General features: G+C 32.6%; 1 protein-coding gene across 2 annotated transcripts in view; it reads left to right on the top strand.

Moving 5' to 3' along the window:
• The first annotated feature begins 2,238 nt into the window (after positions 1-2,238).
• LOC140432606 (uncharacterized) overlaps positions 2,239-27,028 on the top strand; it is a 69,798-nt gene continuing 45,008 nt past the window's right edge. Inside the window, exon 1 of one of the 2 annotated variants that reach the window (XM_072520624.1) lies at positions 2,239-2,432. In XM_072520624.1, the coding sequence (XP_072376725.1) occupies positions 2,285-2,432 (148 nt within the window). In that variant the 5' untranslated portion in view covers positions 2,239-2,284. The remainder of the gene's footprint in view (positions 2,433-27,028) is intronic. The other variant, XM_072520623.1, reaches the window with a different exon arrangement.

Raw genomic sequence — 27,028 nt, 5'->3', positions numbered from 1 at the left:
TCAAGAAAATGATGAACGCACTTAAGAAAATTGGACTCGATACAAAGGCTCTGCACGTTAATCAAAATTTATACTGGAATTAATTGGAAAAGCTACGGATCAACAACTCGCTATCAAATAACTCATGAAGAGGACACTAGAACTGTATCTTATCGCTTCTGTTATTCAGTGTTGACTGTATAGCACTAGGAGAAGAAGAAGGTGAGAGATTCGCGATATTTCATACCAAAACTTACACTTCAATGTTTAATAGAAGGCAAGGAACTGCAAGAAAACAATATTCACGATTACGCAGTCAACATATTTCGCCATGCATGAAATAGAAACCTCGTATTATTAATATAGTGATGAAAAGAAGAACACATATCGCCCCACATACATTTCCGCGAAATCCGACGAGAATATTTAATTTTCTGTTCACGTTATTTTGGGTTTTACTACTTCTTTGTGCTTCTAGTACATCAACTACCAATGTCCTAAACCGTCAAAGCGATTGATTAAACTTAATTACCAATATTAATAAAAACGTTAGACCTGGGGCGAGAATTCGAGTGTCATAAAACTACTTTTTTGATGTTTTTAAAATCTAATGGTTTTATGTTTAAAACAGTGAATAAACGGCAGGCAATTATGGAATTCAATCGTATAATAAAGTGGAGGTTCGATTATTTGGAGAGTTTTAGGTCTTTTAGGAGTGAAGGGTAGAACTTGTATTATTTGGATGAAACTTGGTTCGACACCCACGATATAGTTAAAACATGTTGGACCGATGATAGTAAAAATTGCTTCACCAATGTTCCTCCCTCATGAGGGAAGAGAATTTGTATTTTACATTGTGGGAGAGAATCAGGATGGGTAGAAGATGCTTTATTACTCTCCTCTGCTAAGAGTGTAAGTGATTGTCGCTTAGATTATAATCAAGATATAGACAGTACTTTGTGTGAAAAGTGGTTTGAGCAGCAATTACTACCCAAATTAAAAAGAAATAGCGTTATTATTTTGGATAATGCTCCATATCATTGTAGACTAAATAAACAAAGCTGAAATTCAAGAATTTTTATCAAAACATGAAATATATTTTGTGGATTCTTACACAAAAAAAATGTAGAACTATTAAAATTAGTTAAATGCAAAAAAAATTATGTTATTGACAGAATAGCTGAGAATTATGGCCATAAAGTATTAAGATTACCTCCTTACTATTGTGTACTGAATCCAACAGAATTGTTGTGGTCAAAATTAAAAAGTAATGTGAGGAAATAATTCTCCTAAATCATTTTTGACTGTTGTGTAGATTTAATTAAGACCGAATGTAATAATATTACTGCAGATAATTGGAAAAAATGTCAAAAAACTAGAAGAAAAATACTTACAGTTCCAAAACATTATAAATAGAGTAGTTATAGATTTAAACGATAGCGATGATAGTGATACCGATTTAAATGTAGACGATAGTTCAGTTATTTATTTTTTTTGTATTTTTTTGCTATGTTAACAATATATTTTAATATAAAAATATTACTTATATGTATTTTTCTTTTACTTTGTGGGATTGCCGTAATTTTGATAAAATGTATCAGTATATACGCCGATGTATACGACTATACCTAGAAGATTAAATCCGAAATATCTTGCAACAGTAGTAGTATTATATGACATTGTTACGTGTTGGTATTTGGTATAGTCTTAAAATGTTAAAAACTATGGTATTAGTTATATCATCATCATCATCAGCCCATAGTCGTCCACTGCTGAACATAGGCCTCCTCGAAAAACCTCCATTCAGATCTATCTTGCGCTGCTGCAATCCAGTTGGTACAAATCCTCTTTATGTCGTCAGTCCATCTTGTGGGTGGTCTTCCCGGGTTTCGTCTATCCGCTCTCGGTCTCCAATCCAAGATTTCCTAAGTTATTTATACCTATATTAGTTATATAGGTATAAATAACTTAGGTATATTTATGTATTTATTTATGTTGGAATTTAGTATTTGTAGGTTGTTTTGTGTGCATATAGATCTCGTTCTCCGTTTTGTAGATTTTTCTACGCCATACTTTATTGTAAAGTATGACGATGAAAAATGTATTATTTACAATAAATGTATTATTGTAAATACATAATACAATATACATTACAATAGTATATTATTGTAAATAATTTTAGCTTGGCAACGTCGGAAGTGTATTTGTGACTGTATGAGTGCAGGTTCTACTCATTTGATAGTTGGACCTCTCGCTCCCACCTAAGCTCATTATTGTTAGCGCCACAGGCGAGTGTAGAATAATAATGGCGACACAATCAACTGCGCTGTTGGAACGTCTCGATAAAAGGGGCATTCCCAAGTCCAAAAGAAAACTCCAGAAACATTTACGCAGTGCAGGACTAGCCTACATATCTCGTACAGGAAAACTGATACCAGCAAAAAAGGTGGCAGGTAAGTAAAGGGTGATTTTTGAGTGTTTACATTGAGATATCTACCATGTATAGCTGTTTCGTTAAGTCATAATGTACTTTGTGGTTGTCACGGTGTGAATCATTTGAGATATTGCGTCGTTTTACTAAGATTTATCTATTCTAATTATTTATCAGCTTAACAATATTATCTGAGTGCCCCTCGGGAGTGTTTTCTAATCGTTCATGGCCTAAAATGTAGACAAAAATTCGGTACTTTTTCGACCTTCTATATCTAGGTCATTCGATTTATTGAGAAGGAACTGACGGCCTTGTCGCTAGGGCACGTGTAATAATTTTTTACAACAGGTTCGTAATTACGGAATTATGGAAATATGGATGTACTTTAATCTTTAATTTGATACGATGGTCTTGAACGATCTAATAAGGACGTTGATTTGACTATTTTTCTTTTGTTTTCAAGTGACTGAATGATTATTGTTATAACTAAAATGTTGGTACATTTGACCTAGAGGTATAAAGATGGATGCCATTTGTTATTTGCAATTTTATTATGTGCTGCTAAGGATTTAAATAATAAAAATACTAACATGGTTTAGACAATTTGAATTTACAAATGTAAACATGACAATCTTTTTCTTGCAATAACAAGGTTCTCCTTTTAAAACAACTAGTGTGTGCCACTAAGAATTTATTTTGATATTTAATATTGTTTTTAATTATTTTATTTAACTATTTAAGATTTTTGTTATATTTTTCTTTATTTAGAGTTATGCATTAATTATTTATGAATTTTATTCACACATTTGATCACTTCCAAATAGATGTAATCATACTTCCAAATAGTTAAAAATGTATACTAATCTCCAAAAAAATTCTGAACATATTTCCTCTTACATTTTCACCCTTTCATATTAAATTCATCCCAAGATGCTTATTTTGATTGAATAATTAAAACTATTACCATGTTTTTATAATTATTACAAAACTCTTTATTTTATAACTTGTTGGGGACTTTGTTTATGCCAAAATAATAAAACAATTGCCAAGTTGATGCATTAGTTTCTAAGTTTCATGTTTAGTTCAACGACAATGGACTAATTTTAAGAAAACAAACAAATTCTCTATGAAAAATATATTTTATAAAACAAATTAATACATTTTAAAAAACCAAACGTAAATAAAAGCTGTGTGTTTACCTTTATGTTCTTATCCTTGTATGTTCTTTTACATCATTTGATATTATCATACTGCATTTCATCCTAGCGGTCTCTTGTTCAGTAAAAGCAGTTTGAAAAAAATATAAATATAATAGTGTATGAAATACAACAAAAGCTTCATTAACTTTTATATTTCTTCTTTTAGTAATACATACTATTTATTCTGATTGATTATGTAATTTTGTCCTTTTTGATTTTCTTTTTGGGTGCATTCTACCTATGTGATCTCAACCTTTTCATTAAAAAATGTGAGATTCTCCAGAATTCAATGCTAATTTCAGTTAGTATCAAAAAATCTGATCTTGGAACAAATATAAAACATTTTGCGCAATTTCAACATATCAATTAGCAGAAAATACTTAATTGTTGCACACTAAGTCAAGAATTTCTCTGATTGCAGAATTCCATGAATAATTAGCCATGTATTTTAAATTTTTTATATTGTGGCCTTTGAACGCAAGAATCATTATTTTCAGTTCAAGTTTTGATACAAAGGGCTAGGCGATATCAACTGTGATGTCTCTGCATGTTATATTGACTTCGATAAACAATTTGACAAAGGGCAACATCACAAATTGCTTTGAGTATTAAAGAAATCTTGTACCAATGACAAATGTTAAAGCCTTTTCAGAAACATAGGCAACGGAACCTCTTCAAGAATTTACAATAAAACAGGAAGTTTGTCAAGGCTGCACTTTATCACCGACATTATGCAATATGTACTCTGAAATGGTGTTCACAGAAGCTATCAGTGGAATTAGAGAGGACATATGGCGGAGAGTGTGGGGGATCTCTAGACTCTAATAGACTGTGTAGTGGAAGCTTGTCCGGCGTAAAATTAAATTTAAATAATTTTGCCAAGAGCAAAATTCTTACAGTAATCAAAAACAATGAAATACATGACCAATTTAGAACAAACATTACAATTTTGGGAAACTATAGACAGAGAAATTCAACCACATCACAAAGATCTTATTTAGTATGCACCTGAACATTGGTATAAGAACAATGAGGCTTGAGATATGATTCCTATCTTTTTAATATAAAGTGGAAGCCTAATCGATGGTTGCAGCAGCATCTAAACCAGTTTAGATTTGTCCATTTGACATGAATATGTACTATATTTATTTTATTATCTTTAGTAATTCTTTTCTATGGGAGTTTTAGAAGGGAGTAAGGGACAAGTCAGTTAACTGAAAACCTACTCCTTTAAACTAACCACATTCAGATCAATAAAAAATAAAAAGAGAGAAAGTAATATCAAAATTTAGTGTTATATTTTAGAAGGTTGTTATCGTTAAGAGGTTTATAGACTCATAACTCTGATTTTATTAGCGGCATAACTATTCACAAGCAGTATACTTCCCATAATAATTGGACTATTTTCATTGCTTTATTATTCGAGGTAATAAGTTTGAAACTATCGATTCATATAATTTAGTCACAGAAAATTTATGCGAAAAAGGGAAGATAGATAACACTTTTTAAAATTTTTGGAGATAAAGCTGACATAAGTGCGTAAGACAAAAACAAAGGGCGACAGAGAGAGTACACACGATATTTCAATCTTTCATTCTAGGAAGAGTGATTCAACAGTATTAGAACTAGTTTTTGTATTAATTGATCATTGTCAAAATATCAATATCGAATTTAGCGAAATTACTGAGGTTTACTGGTAAATTATTTCTTTTGATTTTTGTTTTTTATATCTTATCTACAGTTACAATTTAAAATTTGTAAATTTGGAAAACCACATATTCTGGATAACTTTCTATCCAAAGGAAACAGTGGCACATAACCTACTGAACGTTTAGAAGTAAAAATATTAAGCACTGAAAACACCTAATTTAAAATTAAATATTAATGCTTGTATATCATGAATTTTATATTAGATCTAACAAATCTTCGCTACAAATTATTCTCAATACGGCCCTGTTTAGTTCCGCTAAAGGAGTTGACAATGGTTAAGATGGCAATGGATGTCTTCTGAGAAACAATCTTTTGTTTTGCTCGTAGACGTTAATGTTGGCAGGTGTCTTACTCATTTTATTAATTTGTACTTGAACATTGTAAAATATGTGGGTAAATTTATTTCAAAAACGATAGAAAACAAGTACCCAAAGAATTTTGAAAGTTATAAAATTGTATCTATATATTTTCAGTTTTTCTATATTATTTTATACATAAATATTTCCAATATACACATTTCCAATATCTCTACAAGTTATTGAAATACGAAAATAAATAGTATCGAAAATCTTTCAGCATCTACAAGACACGTGTCACTTTCTCTTTCATAGCTTCAACGGGCTCAAATATTGTTCCATTTAATTTAGCACACAGTTTCACAGCACACAATCAGGAGAATAAGACGGCAGTGTTCCCAAACGTAAAAAAATAAAATCGGTAGAATTTTTTTAAAAAATCGGTAGATTGTGGAGTAAAATCGGTAGATCCTTCAAAATATAATATTTTGTTTAAATTTCATAATGTTTTGCAATTCGTTTATTTAAGAAAAAATAAAATATGTTTATTCATTTAAATCTAATAAAATAAAAAAATGAGAACCGAGATACTGAACATAAAACGAGAACATTGTGACTAGGAATCGAATACTTATCCGAGAACCGAAAACTCGAGTATGAAACAAAACCCTTTTACAAGGAAATATTATACAACAAACAGACTACCGAGTTTTTTCGTGAGGTGCACTCGGAAGCTTAGATTAACTATATGGTTGTTCCGGTTTTAAGTCTCCTAACTTTGCAAATTCCCAGAACCAAGCGGTCGGGATCACAATGGATTTGGGTTCATTTATTGTATTATTAGCTTTTATGACATCATGTACTTTGTAAAGTACCGCTTAGGTATCATTTAAGAATAAATTTTGGAATGTTTTCACACGGTTTCGTGAATACACAAAAATGCTCAATGCAAATTACACGTATCGCAAGAAAAATTGTTTTGTCTCTTACATATTTCTTCTCAAATTTAAGAGTAAGTAAAAATTTCTATCTGAATATAAAAGTCGGTAGAATTTAAGTCTTTGTCGGTAGATCGGTAGAAAAACGTCGAAATCGTTAGATCTACCGATTTATCGGTAGGTTTGGGAACACTGTAAGACGGTCAGTCTTACTCTGGGATGCTGTATTTCACCAGAAATTTCTTAACACAGGGCGGAATGAGCAGTGACATTGTTTTGTTGGATAACCCATGATTTATCCATTATTAACGTACTATACAATTATTCTAACTAACAAATCTAACTCAGTAGAATATTGGTATAAAATACCATTTTTGTGATTATTTACAATTGGAGAATCAAAAGAGTCGACCTTACGTAGAAAGTAAAAATAAAAAATTAATAGAAACAAGTAACCACAATCAAATCAGAATGCAACATTAATAGCCCAGTCTGGTTAAAAAAAAAGGTCGAAAAATTTTTCGCAGATGGCTGAAGCTTTTAACACATAGGTGGGGGTTACTAGATGATGAACAGATGAAAAAGTACTCGTATTTTTACCTTGCGTTTTTTTAAACAATAATTTATGGTCACAATTTGATTTTTTGTCTATAAGTTTTTTCCCTTATATTTGAAATAAAAAATTGTTTACCCTTTTTTAACCCTATATCAAGAATATCTTTATTTTCCCGTTTTATAAATTCCAATTGATAAATAATTTACGGAGATATTTGCAAAAAAGCAGTTTTTTCGCACTAATTTATTATTTTTATTAATTTTTTTATTAACAAAATAAAATGTTATTAATACATTTGAATATCGAGGAATTACCGTCTTTTAAGTTTGTGCGAAATTTCCACCCGACCGGTCAAATAGTTTAAAAGTTATTTAATTTGTTTATCCCCGAGTCTAAATATTTAAACTATTGAACTTGCTCTATTAATGACGCTAGACACAGTTAGCCAATTTCATAGGATTCTTTAAGACTTAAACTATCGCAGAAGTTAAATGCATATTGCATTTTTATCGAAATTATTTACAAAATAAACGTTTGAAAAAGGGGTATGTTTTTTACTTATAAACAATTGTAATAACTTCTATATTTTTCAAGCTACAGACTTGTACGTACAACCATTGGATAGCTGGTAAAAAAACTCACATTAAAAAAAACTTTCCATGACCAATAGGAAAGAAGTTAGAGACTATTTTTAAAAAAATCATATCTCCATTGTTTATAAACATTAAGAACTAAAATTTGCACAAATTTTGAATGAAAATCTAAACTTTATATTGAAACTTATAGCTATAAAATTCATTTAATTTTTCGAAGGTATTTTCGAAAGATCGACAGAGAAAAGTGGATAATAACTGTTTCAGCTCCGTTTTTTTTTTCGAGATCGGAACTTCAAATTGAAACGCGTAGGAAAAATTTACATTATCTCGGCTTCCATTGCAGCTAGAAGCCTCTTTGTTTTTAAATCTGGGGTAGCTCGTCGAAATATGAATAACTACATAATTTTCACTGGCCGGGAAATATGGGAAACCTAGGAAAAATTGAGTCCATTTGAAATTCACCGTCAAAACTTACTTTTTTTTTTAAATTTGGCTGGAAGTCTGTCGCAGTATTAATAATGATGACATAATTTTCACCCTCCCGGAAATCTCGGAAAATCCCGGATAATCAACATAATTATAATTAATATAAGGAATATAATAATATAATGTGTAAAAAATTACCTGAAATTTAATTTATAAAATATGTAAGTATTATTACATCATTGATATAAAATGAAAAAAAATATATGTTTGTTTACAAGTCCATTTTTACATTCATTTTCCGGGAGATTTCGGGGGGAAGGGGTGAAAAGTATGTCATCATTATTAATACTGCGACAGACTATTCCAGCAAATGGGCTTAATTTTTCCTAGGTTTCCCACATTTCCCGGTCATATTTCGACGAGCTACCACAGATTAAAAAAAGACTTCTAACTGCAATGGAAGCCGAGATAATGTAAATTTTTCCTACGTGTTTCAATTTGAAGTTCCTATCTCGAAAAAAAACGGAGCTGAAACAGTTATCCCCTCCACTTTCGTATGTCGATCTTTCGAAAGTACCTTCGTTTCGAAAGAGTGTAAGTTTCGAAAAATTGGATGAATTTTATAGCTGTAGAAAGTTTCGATTCTTGTTCAAAATTTGTGCAAATTTTACTTCTTAATGTTTATAAACAATGGAGATATGATTATTTAAAAAATAGTCCCTAACTTCGTTCTTATTGGTCATAGAAGGTTTTTTTTAATGTGAGTTTTTTTTACCAACTTTCCAATGGTTGTACGTAAAAGTCTGTAGCTTGAAAAATATAGAAATTATTACAATTGTTTATAAGTAAAAAACATAGCCCTTTTTCAAACGTTTATTTTGTAAATAATTTTAATGAAAACGCAATATGCATTTAACTTCTGAGATAGTTTAAGTCTTAAAGAATACTATGAAATTTGCTAAATGTGTCTAGCATCATTAATAGAGCAAGTTCAATAGTTTAAATATTTAGCCTCAGGGATAAACAAATTAAATAACTTTTAAACTATTTGACCGATCGGGGGGAATTTTCGCACAAATTTAAAAGACGGTAATTCCTCGATGTTCAAATGTATTAATAACATTTTATTTTGTTAATAAAAAAATTAATACAATTTATAAACTAGTGCAAAAAAACTGCTTTTTTGCAAATATCTCCTTAAATTATTTATCAATTTTAATTTAAAAAACGGGAAAATAAAGATATTCTTGATATAAAAAAATGATATAAATATTGTTTATGTAAAATATAACGGAAAAAACTTATAGACAAAAAATCAAATTGTGACCATAAATTATTGTTAAAAAAAAACGCAAGGTAAAAATAGGAGTATCTTTTTATCTATTCGTCATCTAGTAACCCCCACCTATGTCTTAAAAGCTTCAGATATCTGCGAAAAAATTTGCCGTGAAATCGATGATTTTTGCATAACCAGACTGGGCTATAAATGTTTGATACATTGGTGTTTGCACTATAATGGCGTAGATGCCGTGATTAATCAAGTTTTATCCCATCGGGCTTCATTTATAGAACGTAAGCATTGGGGAATATTTCGGATCAGTTTCAGTTTGAATGTTACACCTTAAATCAGGTGCTCAATAGATACACCTGAAACATACGCCATGTTTCACGGGGGGGGGGGGGGGGTGTAAATCCATCAGCCACTGGGGCTTTGTTATTTTTTAGCTTTGTTAGTGTTTGTTCTGCTTATTTATAATGGTGGTTTTTAATAGTTCCTGTAGAACATAATAGTACCTTCTAAAATTTTTGTTTCTCTAATTATTGCTGTTCCTTGTCTTTGTGTAATGTTAATCTTGGTCTAAAGTTTGCTTGGTTTCAAAGTCTGCTTATCAATTAATCGATTTTCAGCGCATCTCGTTTTTTCTTCTGCATACCTATTTTCTTCTATCTTCTATCTTGTTATTAGACAATTCTGACTTTATTTTCTCGGATGGTGCCTTCATGTTCTATTTTCCATCCATCTTTTCCGTGGTTGGCCCACACTTGCCATGTAGCCGGGATGGCTTTTATTTGTTTGTGCGCTTGTTTCATGAAAAGAAGAACGCTCATGGCAGAGCACCGCCTACCGGAAGAAGTCTCATGAAACCTGGTATTACTCGTCAAGACTAAGAAAGACTCGAAATTTTGCTCATCCGAGCAGAGAGCAGACGTAGAAATTATTCTTAGAGAAAGAAATGGATGAACGCCCAGACTAGACTACCTGATTTTTAAACATAGTTTACAGATCGAGTTTACTTCTCTTACTAAAATAATTTCCGGTAATTTTACTGCGCATTAAGTGGTCGTGCTGATTGTAGAATTTTCAAAGTCATGCGAGTTAGTTTTGTATGAAGCAAACTAATAGCTATGTATATTTATTATTTTTTGCATCAAAACTGTTAAACGGAAACGGAGCTTCCTTGTGCATATGATAGTTAACAGTACTTAAAACAAAATTTATACTTATTTATATATTTCTAAAATATGTGTAATCACACATGCAGTTTATTCGTGTATCTATGCCCTGTTTTAAAATGTGTCTTTGTCCTAAATTGTGAGTATATTGTAGATAGGCTCAGTTAACCAAGATAAGAAGTAGGTTAGATTAGATTAAATTCATACCAGAATAGATAAATCAGAAAAGAATGTTTGTTTTTTTTTATATTCTGACAAAGGCTTTCCGTTGTAACTTGAAATATATTACTTACCGATGATTTTAGTGTCTAAAAACTTTCCGTAGGTAAATTGTTCACCACTATTATTTTTTGCGTTTTATATTATATAATCAATACCGTAATTTATAATTTTCCTGTTTTGATGGGTTACCTCCTAAATAAATAAGGAGTCTTTCATCAGATAGTTCCCAAATATTTTAACTTTAAATATTATGTTTACCTATATGGGGTTAATCCACAACTGGTTGTAATAAAGATTATATTTTGAAATAACGGTTGAAAATTCGATTTCCACTCCGGAAATTGTTTTCAAAAAAAGATTATTTAAAAAATTACGGGAAAATGTGTAACCAACAAGTTTTTAGGTTATGTTTGTTAAAATTGATGGTTGACTTTTTTGGCCTCGATATTGTAGGCAACAGCCTTCTTATGACTACGAAATTCTAGTCCATTGTGTTGGTGCCACTATAGGTCGATCTGTTGAATTTTTGTTATACGCGAATTTATTCATTGTGGAATGTACAAATATCTCAAAACAAAGAGAAAAAAATGAGGAAAGCAAGGTTACTTGTAAAACTGTTGATGGTGTTTCGCAAAACATATACCCATGCACAGTCCAGGATTCACACAGTCCAAAGTGTCTTTTCTCTTCTTCTTTCTTGTGCAGATGCGAAATTTTTTACGCAGTGTGATCTTTTTATTTATGATTGTAATTTTCTGAGCATATGATCCACGACTTTCGTATTTTGTTTTTGTTGGTTTCTGGTAACTATATATCTATAACTGACATTCTAAATGTACTCAATGTCGTTTTTTGATCATGATACTTATTGTAATATATATGTGAATTAATGAGTAATCATCATCATCATCATTGGTGCTACAGCCCTATAAAAGAGCCTTGACCTTTCCAAGTCTATTACGCCAGTCAGTTCTATCCGTTGCCAACTATTGCCAGTTTTCTGCGCCTATTTGTCTACCATCCTCATCTACACCATCCCTACATCTGAGTTTTGGCCTACCCCTACTTCTACTTCCCACAGGTTGCGACATAAGGATTCTTCTAGGAGGGTTGTTCTGCTGTGATCTTGCCAGATGTCCTGCCCATCTTAGTCTTCCTATTTTTATAAAGGATACTACGTCTTTACCACCAAATATATGTTTATATCTGTGATATATCTCGTAGTTGTACCTCCTTCTTCAAACACCATTTTCACAGATGCCACCGAATATTCTTCTCAGGATCCTTCGTTCAAATATAAGCAGGAGATTTTCATCTGCCTTGGAAATGGTCCATGTCTCCGACCCATATGTCAACACTGGTTTTATAAGGGTTTTGTATATGGTTATTTTTGTTTTTTGGCTTAGTTTCTGCTTCTCATATGTCTACTCAGTCCAAAATAGCATTTGTTTGCTAGGATTATTCTTCGCTTGATTTCTTCAGTCATGAAGTTCTCCTTGGTGATCAGGGAGCCGAAGTATGTGAATTTGTCCACCACTTCAAAGGTAGAATTATCAACCGTGAATTGGTGGCCGATGTTTCTGGCTCTATTGTTGGGTGTTGATGCCATTATCTTAGTTTTATCTTCATTTACTTGCAGGCCCATATTTTTTGAGGCGTTTGACAAGGTGGTATACATTTCTTCTAGCTTGCGTGTTGTTGTGAATTAATGAGTAATAATTGGAAAATATTGATAGTTTCTTGTACCAACGTAGTGTTTTGCAAATTACGGGATAATATGCCATATTTGGTCCTGCCAACTCTACGTATTTATTTGTTATACATATCAAGAATTAGCGGCTTTTCCTTTTTGCTGCTTCTTCGATTTATGGCTGTGGTCATATCATTTTTAAATTCTGAATAGCTATATATTACTTCTCTTTTATCGCGTCATTTGCCAATCATAATTTGATCTAAATGCATGCCTTACTTTCACCTTTCTGTAATTCCGCACATAAGTCATCGTTTGCAGAACCCTTCCTGCCTTTACGAATCAATGTACGCGACAAGCACGTTGCGTTCATCTCCACAAACAACAAATGTTAAGATTAGGCCATTGGGTTCCTTCACCATATATAGTTTAACCCCGAATGTATGACGCTTATTTTAGAGATATTGTCTGAAAATAAGTTTCCCCTTTGCATAATACCATAGGCTCGTTTAATGAAAGTTGTTTCTTGGGGGAGTAAACGTTCCTCATTATGTTGTTAAAATAGTCTACAACAGGTTTAATCTTAAAAAGACGATCTTCGAGAATAACCTCACCTTCATGCAAGTTTTAGAAAAATGACGTACGAAACATCAACTTTAAACGATCAAAGTAATTTACCTGCGGAAAATCCTACAACAAACCAAATTATGGTTCCCCAAAACACCCAGTCTAAGGTTCTTAAGCACTTTCAAAACAAAAACATTACAATATATCAAAGTTTGAAATATTTTTTGAAAAGCAAGTCGTTAATAACCTTCCAATAATCTTGTTTCAGGAAGTTTTGTAGTACCAGTATGTAAAATCAACTCTAAAAACACTAGAAACTCTTTTACTGTCAATACCTTCCACTTAGCAATTCTTGAAGGATTGGATACTTTACTAGTTGCCAGTACTTCAACAGCATAGTTATTACATTATGTTACTATGGTTTCTGAAAATTCTGAATCAGTCATACGGTTCATCGCCTGAAGCATCTACCAATAATCTATTTTTTCCTGTAAAAGTTATATTTTTCATTCTGTAACATATCTCTTGCCACGAGTCTTCGATGTGGATCTTATTTCTTGAATCTTCTGTAGTTTCATTATGTAAGACCATTCTCTCTCCCTCCAGTACAAAATTTTCTTCATTCTCAAGTAATCATCTAAATCGCTAGTATATAAATTTTCCAAGCGAACTACAAAATACATTTCTGTTATTTTTAATGTTGCAAATCAAACGGGTCCACTCACATTCATGTTCGTCGTCTTGCTCACTTTATGCATCAGAGATGTATAAGAAATTCATCATTTTTTCTACTGTTAAATTTTTGGAATTTTTAACGTTTATGACTTCAATTTTTTTACACTAGAAAGTCCAGGCTCCTCTGAACCACGAATTTTTTTTGTAAGAACATACGACACGCAAAGTATTTAGTACTGAATGTTAAAATTATAGGTAATCTTTAGTAGTAGTTAGTAAACGAGTAAACGAACAATGGGATCACTCACAAGAAGTAAAATGTAGAATGGAGAAGGCTAGCAGTGCATTCAACAACATGGCCAAACTCTTCAAAAGTCACAACCTTAATCTGGAGATAAAAGTAAGGCCGCTACGATGTTATATCTTCTCGATGTTATACTACGGAGTTGAATCTTGGACATTCACTGAAGCGACGGAGAAAAATCTTAAAGCCTTCGAGATGTGGCTATACAGAAGAATCCTAAGGATATCATGGACGGACAAGATAACTAACGAGACGATACTACGAAGAATGGGGAAAGAAAGAGAGGTGATGTATACCATTAAAAGGAGAAAGTTAGAATATCTAGGACATATAATGAGAAACGGCACTAAATACAGATTACTGAAAATAATCCTTCAAGGCAAAGTATTCGGAAAGCGAGGATTTGGGAGAAGACTTATTATTATTATTAAAATATCATGGTTAAAAAACCTGAGGAAATGGTTCTCCACAACACCAACTAATCTATTTAAAGCATCAGTTAATAAAATAATTATAGCCAGAATGATCGCCAATATTCGAAACGAATAGGCACCAAAAGAAGAAGAAGAATCTTTGACAGTTGATGTCTCGGTAAATCCTCGATGTATTCCCGAACAAACCGAAAGATTACGAAGAATAGGTTGTGCACATCTAAAAATTGCGGAAGGTTGGTTTTCATTTAAACATGTATCTTCGCTAGACGGGATATGGCGCTCTTCGCAGTTTATGGAACATTCAGAGGGCGCGATACAGCGCTATCCGAGGGTTAACTAGTATGAGATTGGTTTTTAACTTTTTTTATGCCAGTTTCTTTCATGATTTAGCAGCTGAAGAAGCAATGAGTATATTATACAACACACAATACATAAACATATCACACATAAACACATAATAATACACAAACGAATAATACAAAAATAGGTCGAGTTTACCGAAAGTACATGCTGATTATAGCCGCAAATGTCAAACATGGAACAAAAAATTTCGGTTTAGCAGTGTTGGTATGTTTTTATAATGTATATGCTGTATACTTCAAATATAAAGAGATAAAGCTTTAGAAATGGACATTTTGATTATATTATGTTATGGATTCTGCAATTTTTGATTTATGTATTAAGTATTTGTTTCTTTGCAGATTAATTGCAGTTAATTATTAGAAATTTTTTTTGACAATTGCCATTTGATAGATTAGGGGATAGATTTGACAATCGTCAAATCAGCAGTTGCCAGATTGCAACAGATATTTGCAATTAATCTCGAAAGAGACAAATATTTACTCGTTATTGTTTCGTATAAATTAAAAATTGCAGAATTCATAAAGTAGTATAATCAAAATGTACTTTTTTCTGTCTTTATATTTGAAGCATACAACATAATATACATTGTAAAAACATTCCAACACTGCCAAACCGAAATATTTTATTTCATGGTTGACATTTACTGCTATATTCTGCTTGTACTTTCGGTAAACTCAACCCAAAAATACATTAAATAATCAGAATTTTACTTATGACTTATGACATGTCACAACAAAACAGTTTCAGAAGCTTTATAAACTTATCTGTTCAGAGGTACATGATGAATAGTTGCAAAATATTGTATTAATGAATACACAAGTTCGTTACACCGACTATGGAGATATTATGACTTTTTTTTCAAAAAATACAACAAATAGATTTATTAGTATTTAATAGTAATAGTATTTTAGATTTCCTTACATTACACAAAACTTTGTGCTATTAATAAAAATTACCAATGGCAACCCTGGAAGTAGTATGAACTGTTTCTGTCCATTTTCATTCCATATTTTTTCATTCATTTCAATATTGTGCATTCTAGATAAAAACGTTCAACAGACGACTTTCTTGAAAATACTTTCTCGTTTAAATGAGATTTTCTAAATTAAATAATGTTTATAAACAAAAAAGTTATTGCAAATTATACCTGAAAGTAAGCATGCTTTTCAATTGTTTATAATTATTAAAATAAACAATAAAAACATGTTTATCCCATTTGAGAGAACAAAGGTCATTTTCAAATGGCTAATGGCTGTACAAGGTGCTTTGTCAATACTGAGAATGTTTTTTTTTGTCAGATTCTATTTATAAGGTCTCAAATTTTCATGTTTTTTAAAAATTATATTAATTTTTAATTGTTGACTTACAAATAATTGATGCAAAATGAAGTACCATTACCATCATATTGGCAATATCCCTAACTTATGCCGCGCAGTATATGTTGAGTAGACCACATAGATAGAGACAAACTACGCTAAATATTTATTTATATTTCCAAGGAAATAGGCACTGTTAGAAAAAGGAACATCAGTTAATTGATTACGATATTATTGGTTCTCCATTATCATTCAGTATAACTTTCCCCTTTTGTGAAGTTTTATCGTTTTAAGTTCTGGAATTTAAATCTCCTAACAAGCATTACTTCTTGAGATCTGTTTTATTTAATAACTCATCACACTCATATAACCCTTTTATACAAGGCTTTCTTTTGTTCAATAATAACGGATTTGTATACCCACTTATAAAGTTAGGCTGTAGCGAATCTTCAAAGTATAACGGTCGAGCATCGTTAAAAGAGAAATTCATTTTGGGCACTGAATGCGTACCGCCCTGTAGACCTACTTTTGTCGGCCGTTGCGAAAGTTTTAAATACTTGACTTGCTGGTTCCACACTCGGTACCTAATGGCTATTTCCCGATAACGTCATGTGGCTTTTCAATTCGAAATGGCGGTCTTTACGACACGAAGCGCCGTTTACCTAATTTGTTGTATCTATTTTTACAAAACACATTGCTGGTGTTAAATGGTACGAGGGAAATTAGAAAAATACAATGTTATATTGTAAGCTAACTATAACCGAGCTAATTTTATTATAAAAAAATATCTTCTGAATTTGGCCATTATCTATTTATTTCTCCGGAGTACACTATCAGTAGGAGCCGACGTAAATGTTTTTTTGTTGCAAATAGACGAAGATAATAAATTTTCAATGCACCATAGAGGTGAAAAAAAAATTAATTGAAAGTGATTTTCTGATAGATAATTATTAATCGCATTCTTACCCAGGGATTCATTTGGATACCAATACATATGAAATGGTGATATGTAAGAGATTAATAAATAACGAATTATTAGTAGTAATTTTTATTGGAAGCTTCAGTTTGGATTATTGTAACTCTTTGTCGATTTGCAATCCTGAATGTAAAATTTTCTTTTAAATTTTTGCAACTGAAGATGTGTTTGCTGATTTATTGGAAGCATAGCTTTCTTATTGTGGGCTACACGGGTGGGGGAAACGCAATGAAACGACTGTAACGGCAGATTGCGCAACCACACACTACGTGGAGCAGTAAACGCAGTTCCATGCGTGTTAATAAAATAAAATGAATTAAATTAAATTAAAAACCATCGCTCCGTGCGTAGGCGATAAGACGATCTGCGGTCACTCCCGGAGTGCCACATCCCGTTTTTTCTACTTTAACTTAATTTATTTTTCATTATTTTACTCTCACGGCCATTTTGACGCTTCTGTATTTTTTTATGATTATTCATTATTATCTTTGACATTATCCCTATGCAGGGTCATCTCCCATAATTACATTTCTCCATAAATTTCAATCCTCTAGAGCCTCTGTTGCATCCCGTCTTTCGATTTCCATTTTTTCGATCGACCCATTCATCCTCATTTACAATTCTATCTCTTATTATCCCTCTGATTCCTTCTCTCCATTTTAATGCTGGCCTTCCTCTCTTTCTATTCCATGGAACATAGTTTTGCCTATCGTTCGTCTTTCATTCGCATTACATGCCCATGCCCGTACCATAAAAGTTGTTCGGATTCTATTGTATCTACTGTATTGTAAATTCTTCCTGTTCTTCTTCTTATTTCTTTATTTGGAATGTAATCAAGTCTAGAAATCAGACACGTTCTTCTTAGATAATCCACTTCCACTACTTCTAGTTTTTTCTTCTCTTGTATCGTCATTTGTCAATATTCAGATCATTAAGCCGGATTCAAACGACTCGTGTACTTGGCAAATAATCGTCACTTGCGTATACTTGCCATCTCGTGTAAGTGGGTTACTCGTACATTTATTTGTCAGTCGTTGCCACTGGTTGGTTTTCTATACGTTGTCGGTAAAAATGATCCGAGTCAAAGGGATCACGATTATTTGTACACTTGCGAAGTACATACTTGTCTATACTTGCAGAGGCGCTCAAACGAAATGTATAAATAATTGGCAGTTACTGCGACTATTCAGTTAGTTTTCAAAGACCTCAGGAGCGTACAGACACTTTATTTGTGTGTGTGTTTTTTTTTTAATTGAAATGGAGTGGACAAATGACGTTGTGTTGCAGTTTTTTGATTTTTATAAAAATGAGCCAGTCATTTGGATGACCAAATATAAAGAACATAAAAATCGTAATGCAGCTCATGATTCATAGAAAAGAATATAAGATAACATATCTGTCCAGTGCACTATAAATGATCTGAAAAAAAAAAGATTCGCTACAACATATGGGTGGCGCTGTATCTACAAAAAAGATTTATATAATTGTGTACATGCCAAGTACACCAGTTGTTTGAGTTCGTCTTTACGTCAAAATTGGTACTACAATCGACTTATAGTTAAAAATTATTACTTTTCACAATCATTTCACCAGGAAAACTTATCATCTTATTTGTAATAGTAACTCAAACTTTAACCTTAAGAGTTTGTCTCTAGCGTTTCAGCTTTTTTTTCTAGATCTCCTTCAGTATTTCCTATCAACATTATATCTTCAGCATGCATTAAGCACCAGGGAATTTTACCTCTAGTTTCTCTCGTATGTAATCCAATCTGTAGTTTTTCTGTTATTTCTATTTTTTTATGATTATTATTTAATGTTGGTTTATTTTCATTCCTCTAGCTGGAAGTCCTACCTTTTATTTTTATTATATTCATTTTCTGCAAAGTAATGTTTTGTATATTATATTTTCGAGGTAAATATCTGATGGGAAAACCCCCATAGTAGGTAATTCCTTTTCTAATAATAATGATTTTCTAATTATATCATTTAAAATTGTATAAAGGTAATAAATTCTGATGGGAATAGTAACGTATTAGTCAAAGTACTTTAAACAATAGTGTTAATAATAGTCATTTTTATTTTTATGCTCGTAAGTGCATACATTTTAGAATTCAAGTGGATTTAACAGTAAATCTATTTATATGGGTATTTGCTCCGTAAGAACAAAAAGAACTAATACTAATTCATGAAAAGTAACATATAGAAAGGAATTTCGGTAATTAAAGTAGCCTTAGTAAAGTGCAGATTCTTAGATATAATCATCATAGGGAGAAATACTTCTTAGTTGTTGGTCTGTTACAAGTATCGTGATATCATGACTTCATGAGTTGATTTTTCTCCATCTTCTGTAAGTTAAAAAAGATATGAATTTAAATATTTACAGTTCAAATGTTAATAGTTTTCTTTAAATAATAACGGCATTCCTGAAGAGTTTGTCAAGTTCGTTGATGCTTATAAGAACATAAAAATAATTAGTGAAAATCAAGAAAGAGGGGAAGAACAACGCCTGACAGGAAAAGCATTTAACAAGTTTATCGAAACTGAATGAACTGAAAAAAAGATGGGTTGAGCACCATGACAGCGTAATCTAGTTCAGAGCTGGCATTTTAGATATATAATTGAAGCACTAACATCTATCTCAACATGGAAGGATCCTAAAACTGCTACACTTGCATTAACTTTGCTTAATTCTTTATGCACATCTGAGTTTCTAGTGTCTATGATGTCACTGATTGACATACTAAAATTAACATTGCCACTAAGCCGGTGTGGGGTATTAACAAACAAATGTACTATTACAAATTAATAGTACTTAATTAACAGAACTATTCCTTCGATAACTCTGGCGATAAAAATGATGGACTTTTCCTCATTGGTGCAAATAATTATTAAAATTTAAATGGTTGCAATAAACAATCAAAAACAATTTATAGGTTTAGGTAAAACTAGGTAAAAACTTACCGCTGGGTCTAATTACCAGGGTTTGCACTACAAAACAACGAACGAAATCAATTCAATATGCGTGCATGGGTTCACGTGCCGGGTTGCGTCCTTTCTTTTCAACGACTGGTGCTCTTCTCTTTCAAAGGGACGCATTCCACGAGCCCGATGGCGGTACTTATAGGGATCGTAGGAATACAGGGAGGACAAATGTATTGATTAATTTATACAACCATACTTGAATTTAAACATTCTCCCCCCTTTAAAGGCCATAAGGTCTTTAAAAAACAAAACGAATTCCAAATACTATCATTACTTAAACAACTAAAACGATAATTAATACAAACAATTCCTATACAAATTTTACACAAATATTCAAAACTTAAACTACAATAAAAAAATTAAAATTAAAATGGTGGTTTCGTCGCGGTTATATTGACAAAAGCCGAACAAAACAAAATTAATAAAAACGTTGTAAAGCGGCCAAAAAGCTTCCGCGGTCAAATCACTAGCTAATTCAAGATTTAAAGCCTTTGTAGCGCAACATACAAATAGACACAAATAGGGCTTTTGAGTTCTAACTCCCCTGTAACGAGACATGGTTATCGAAAACGGTCCACCATAATCTAACCCACAAATCGAAAAGGGTTTAATGGCACCGAGACGAAATTTAGGCAAATTACCCATAGGGGGTTGTAAGTTTTTAGGAGATTGTTTCCAACATCTAATACATTTGGACAATACCGAATTAACGGCTTGTTTAGAAGACATTATCCAAAACCTTTGACTAACCAAAAACTGAGTACTCTTAAATCCAGCATGTAAATACTTCTCATGATAATGACGAATTAGAAGAGTAGTAAGGCGAGATTTTTTTGGTAACAAAAACGGGTGTTTTGCTTCATACGATAACGAAGACTGAGATAGACGACCACCTACTCTTAAACACTGAGTACTATCATCTAAAAATACTCCCAACTTACGAAATGGTTTTGGAAAAGAATTTGATTGAAGATGTTCTTCAAAATACTTTTCTTGTGTAAATCTGACAAGAATAATCAACGAGTCTTCTAATTCTACGAAAGTCAAGGGTCCTGACCGTTTCGACCTTTTATAACGAGAGTTGTGCGCGAATCGCAACATAAAAGCCAAAATTCTTTGGATCGAGGTAAAAGACGATTTTTTTTTCAGCAAACAAGACAGAAAATGTTCCTCACGAGTGGAAACAAACACTAAAGCTTTCTTTATCTCTTCCAAAGAGGATTTTTCCTGCAATGAGGGAGGAACCTCTGGAAAAATTAATGGAATATTATACAAAAACGAAGTACCTGTTAACCAGTCTAATTTTGATAGAAAAGCGGCCGGTAGCATGCCTCGCGAAGGCGCATCGGCTGCATTATTTCGAGATTCGATATAATGCCAAGAATAATTTTGACTATGGGACTGGATATACGAAATGCGATTTGCGACGAAAGTTTTGAATCTCGAGTGGGAGCTTTTAATCCAGTGCAATACGATTTGAGAATCTAACCAAGCATACACATTTTCAAATATTATATGCTTCCACGACTCTAACACAAACGACATAAGTTTTACCAAATGAACAGCAGCTAACAATTCTAATCGAGGTATAGTAATCTGTTTTATAGGAGCTACTTTCGATTTGGCACACAGTAAATTAACTTGAACTAGGTTACGAGTATCAATACTACGAATATAAACGACACAAGCATATCCCTTTTCACTAGCATCGGCAAATCCATGAAGCTCTAAGATGGGACATGAGGAAATATTCAAAAAACGAGGAATTTTGAACTGTGAAATAAGAGATAGTTCGCTCTTATATTGTTCCCATACCCGAATTATTTCCGAAGGAGGACGATCATCCCATTTAAGACCGGTTGCCCAAAGTTGTTGGATTAAATGTTTAATAAAAAAGGTAATAGGTGTTAAGTAACCACAAGGATCATAAATTCGAGCTAATTCGGACAAAAACGATCTTTTAGTACAAGGGACGTCTTGCAATTTGACTGAAAATTGAAAGACGTCGGACTGTGCAATCCACTTCAAACCAAGGATTTTTAATGAAGGACCATTTGCTTCTGGATCAAAATTAATGGAGTGAGGATTAATATGGGATTCAGGAAACTGCGACAACAATTTGGGTTCATTAGAACACCATTTCCGTAACTCAAAGCCTCCTAACTTTAACAAAGCGACTAATTCGTCAACTAAAGTTTGTGCTTCTTCGAGAGTCGAAGCACCAAAAACAAAATCATCAATATACGAAGCGTGACGAATAAGCGAGACGGCGTTAGGAAAACGAGAGCCTTCGTCTAATGCTAATTGTTGGGGAGTTCTTAAAGCGAGATACGGCGAAGATACTATTCCAAAAGTAACAGTTAATAAACGATATTCCTGAATTTCCTCAGCGCTAGAAAATCTCCATAACACGCGTTGATAATCCGTGTGTTCAGGAGCGACTAAAATATTACGATACATTTGACGAATGTCCGCACACAGCGCAAAACGATTAAGTCTAAAATTCAACAACAGCGAGACTATGTTCTGTTGCAGCTTAGGACCGACCAGTAAATAGTCGTTCAAAGATTTACCGCGACTGGGACTTTTCTGAGACGCATTATATACAACTCGAATTTTACTTGAAACACTATCTGGTTTCACAACGCAATGATGTGGAATATAATACTTTCCCCTTTTCTTTTCGGCATTAGAGACTAACTGCATATGACCTAAATCAAGATACTCCTGCATATGAAAAGAATATTCTTTTTTCAAACTTGGTTGACGAGATAAGCGTCGTTCTAATGATAGCAATCTATTTAAAGCAATATCATAGCTATCTTGCAAACAAGGCGGCGATTCACGAAAAGGCAAAGATACAACATATTTACCCGAGACGTCCCGATTATGCGTTTCCAGATAAATGTTCTCACACAGAACGTCTTCTGGTTCTGAAACTGGCTTTTCCGGTACGTTTTCCAGTTCCCAAAATTTCGTTAACGAAGAATTTAGTGGGTCTTCAATATTTGAAAGACAAACAAGCGAAGTCGACGAAAGGTTAGGTGTGCTAGTAGGTCCTAACAAAATATAACCAAAAACGGTATTTCGGGCATCTGGTTGTCCCGCTTTACCTTCAATTTTACCTTCTAACAACACCTTCGAAAATATGCTACAACCAATTAACAAATCTATAGATTGACTACAGTTAAATTCGGGATCGGCTAACTTCAAATTTTTAATATAATTCCACGTCGATATGTCAATTTTGGTGCTCGGCAAATCCGAGCAAACCCGATCTGTAATAATAGCCTCCAAGTGAAACACCGGTGACTCCTGATGACGAGGTTGGATAGAAAAACTTATTTGACCTTGATTCAGTTTCGTTTGCATCGAATTGAGTCCGTTAACTTCAAATGAACAAGGAGTTTTAGGCCAACCTAATCTACTGGCAGCTTTACGACTAATGAACGAACTCATTGAACCTGAATCTAGCAGACCTCTCAAGGGCTGTTTACACCCCTTACTATCAATCGCGTGAACTAAAACGGTACCGAGCAAAATTTCCTTTTTTGTCTCGTTTTTCTTCCCTATAAAACTAGCAGCACAATGTGATATTTCAGGCGAATTTTGTTCGACTCCCGATGCCCCTGGATTATTAGTATTTTCTATGGACGACTGACTATTGGAACGATTTCTATCAAAGTGCAACAAACTATTATGAAGGTGACTATTACATTTACTACATTTAAAGGCCTTTGGACACGACTTGACAGAATGATTAGCCTGATTAAGACACCTAAAACACGAGGAAGATTCTTTACAAAATTGGTATCTTTCTTTTGGAGATTTTTTCAAAAACAACGAGCAATGGTTAAGAAAATGACTTTGTTTACATAAAGCACAACATATTGACGACGAATTTGTAACAAAGGATGAACTACTATTATGCCTTGACTCATTGGAATGTTTATAATTACACTTTGGCTCCGTATAAGTTGGAGCCCTCGACGATTTCTTAGATTCACTTAAGCTACTATTCAAATTATCGTAAGCAATGTACTGAGTTTCAATAAACTCTACCAATTTTTGAAATGACGGGATTTTATTCGATTTATTTTCTAACTCAAATAACTTTACTGAATCCGCGTCTAATTTCGACAAAAGTAAATTAAACATAATAAAATCCCAATGTTCTGTCGGAAGACCTAATGTTTTCAATGCGGCTAAATTTTCTAAAAACGTATCTACTAATTTAGCCAGATTTTTCGAATTAACTACCGATATTTTCTGTACGCCCAAGATCGCATCCCAATGCGCGGTCGCACAACGACGAACATTTGTGTAGCGTTTAACAATTAGATCGTAAGCAATTTGATAATTATCGCTATTTATTGACAAATTACGAATCAAACTAAGTGGAGTCCCTTCTAAACATCCTTTCAAATACTTAAACTTTTCTACGTCTGCTAGGCCTGCATTATTATGTACAACCGAATTATATAAATCTAAAAATGAACTAAACTCCTTAAAATCACCCTTAAATTTAGGCAGCTCTATTTTAGGCAAGCGAATATTTGATTGTGGAACTACTACCGATCTAAACGGTTCTGGAGTTTCAAATTGTGGCTCAAATAATTCCGCACTAAATAGTTTTATTTTATAAAATTGTTCCAAAAATAATTCCCGAACATTTTCTTCAACCCTCGTATCCGCGTCTGGTACAGAAAGAATATTACTAATAATATTAGTGTGATGTTTTAAGAACTCTTCGCGAATCGAATCTAATTCTTCTAGTCTAATTTTAAATAAAGGGCGAATAGAAACGTCTGAAAGGGACTTAAAACCTAAATCGAAAATTAACTGAATATCATTTAACGCAGTTTTTCTTAAAAATTTGAGTTTCCTATTCTTTTCTTCAAGTTTTTCCATTTTAAATTTTTAACAAGTTCCAATAATATTTATACAAACGAAAATGTACAAAATGTGGTCTAAAACCCCGAAATTACCGATTTGTAATTCGATACTTTATTAAAACGACGATAATTCCCTTCTAAAAAGTCCCATATGGTCGACTTTACAAAAAGGTCATAAATTATTCTCGAGCCACGACAAGAGACGCAAACTTAAGATAAGAACCCTCAAAACGATAAAAAATACGACGAGACGAAACCAACCATTCAAATTTAAATATAACAAAAAATATTTTTTCAATAAATGAGTTCAAATCCGGCTAGATAGGCCATTGTGGGGTATTAACAAACAAATGTACTATTACAAATTAATAGTACTTAATTAACAGAACTATTCCTTCGATAACTCTGGCGATAAAAATGATGGACTTTTCCTCATTGGTGCAAATAATTATTAAAATTTAAATGGTTGCAATAAACAATCAAAAACAATTTATAGGTTTAGGTAAAACTAGGTAAAAACTTACCGCTGGGTCTAATTACCAGGGTTTGCACTACAAAACAACGAACGAAATCAATTCAATATGCGTGCATGGGTTCACGTGCCGGGTTGCGTCCTTTCTTTTCAACGACTGGTGCTCTTCTCTTTCAAAGGGACGCATTCCACGAGCCCGATGGCGGTACTTATAGGGATCGTAGGAATACAGGGAGGACAAATGTATTGATTAATTTATACAACCATACTTGAATTTAAACAGCCGGCTTCTACAAACAAATGATGCTAACCTGGCGAGTAAGGCTGTTTTCAATGCCATCTCGACTTTGAAAGAGAGAAGATCTAACTGAAAAGAAACTTTTAATAAGATTGCATTCTTTGTCCTTGTTTTGGTCAGTATTAATTTCATTTTTTTGTCGAGGGAGTCGAATAATAAATTTATTTAGACGGGACGTCCCGCGTACATTACTAAACCACCAATATTATTCGCATTTTGTTATGCTATTTTAATTACATAAACTAAACTAAATTTCTTTCTTTGCATTTGTTCGACTTTTTGGGGTTTTAGGTTAAAATTTGCCGATTTTTCGTTGCTAGACAAGTAGAAATATCTACTTTAATAACGATAAATTTTGAATGTCTTTATGGCACTTAAAAGTTTGTGAAAGTGCCTTAAAATTCATCATTTAACCCTAATTTTTAAAAAATTTCTCCCAGACCCCCAAAAAAATTCATGGCCCCTTCGAAAATCGGTCCTGGATCAGCCGTTGCGTCATTCTCTCATATTCAGAAAGCTGAACACCTTTGATTGCAAGAATGTGTTCCATGTATCTTATGGAAATCTGTTTTTACGATCTGTCATTTCTATATCTTCGAAAAACGTCTTAGTATTAACCCGTTTGTTTTTCGAGTCATACATGCGATTCTGTGTCTGTTTCTTAACAATATTTTGAATTTTATTTATTGAATTAATTGAATTTTATTTTTTGAATTTAATTTAATTTATACATTTTTTCATAAATTTTAAAATATGTTTAAAATTAATCCAATAATTTAAATCCTTACTAGACCAAGGCCGATAATTTTTGAGACTTAAAAAATAGTAACAAGGTGGAACCGATTGGAAAATTTTACTACGACCAGTCAATGAAAGTGATACATTTTATTGATCTCATGAGAAATATAAAAATGGCAAAAATCGCGCAACGTTTATTTATAAAAACTGTCATTTGCGGCAAAATACAAAAATTTCATACGAAAGTTGCATGCACTCTTCACCCCTTTAAAATGCAGTTTGATTTTTGTCGATAGGACACTGATCAAAAGATATCAAATTTTTACCGTCGAGTTGATACAAATTTTATTTATAATTAATTCGCGCGTATCTACCATTTGAAGACTCCAGGGGAAAAACCCTGTCATTGATGCAAAGCTGATTTTGAGAAAAATAAATTTTAAAGTTGACCAACTTTAAAGAACCTTTAAAACGATTTAAGAAATACAAAAATTTTGTTTTTAAACCATTA

This window comes from Diabrotica undecimpunctata, chromosome 1 (assembly GCF_040954645.1).
Source record: "Diabrotica undecimpunctata isolate CICGRU chromosome 1, icDiaUnde3, whole genome shotgun sequence".
Lineage (NCBI taxonomy): Eukaryota > Metazoa > Arthropoda > Insecta > Coleoptera > Chrysomelidae > Diabrotica > Diabrotica undecimpunctata.
This window is presented reverse-complemented; position numbering and strand designations above follow the sequence as displayed.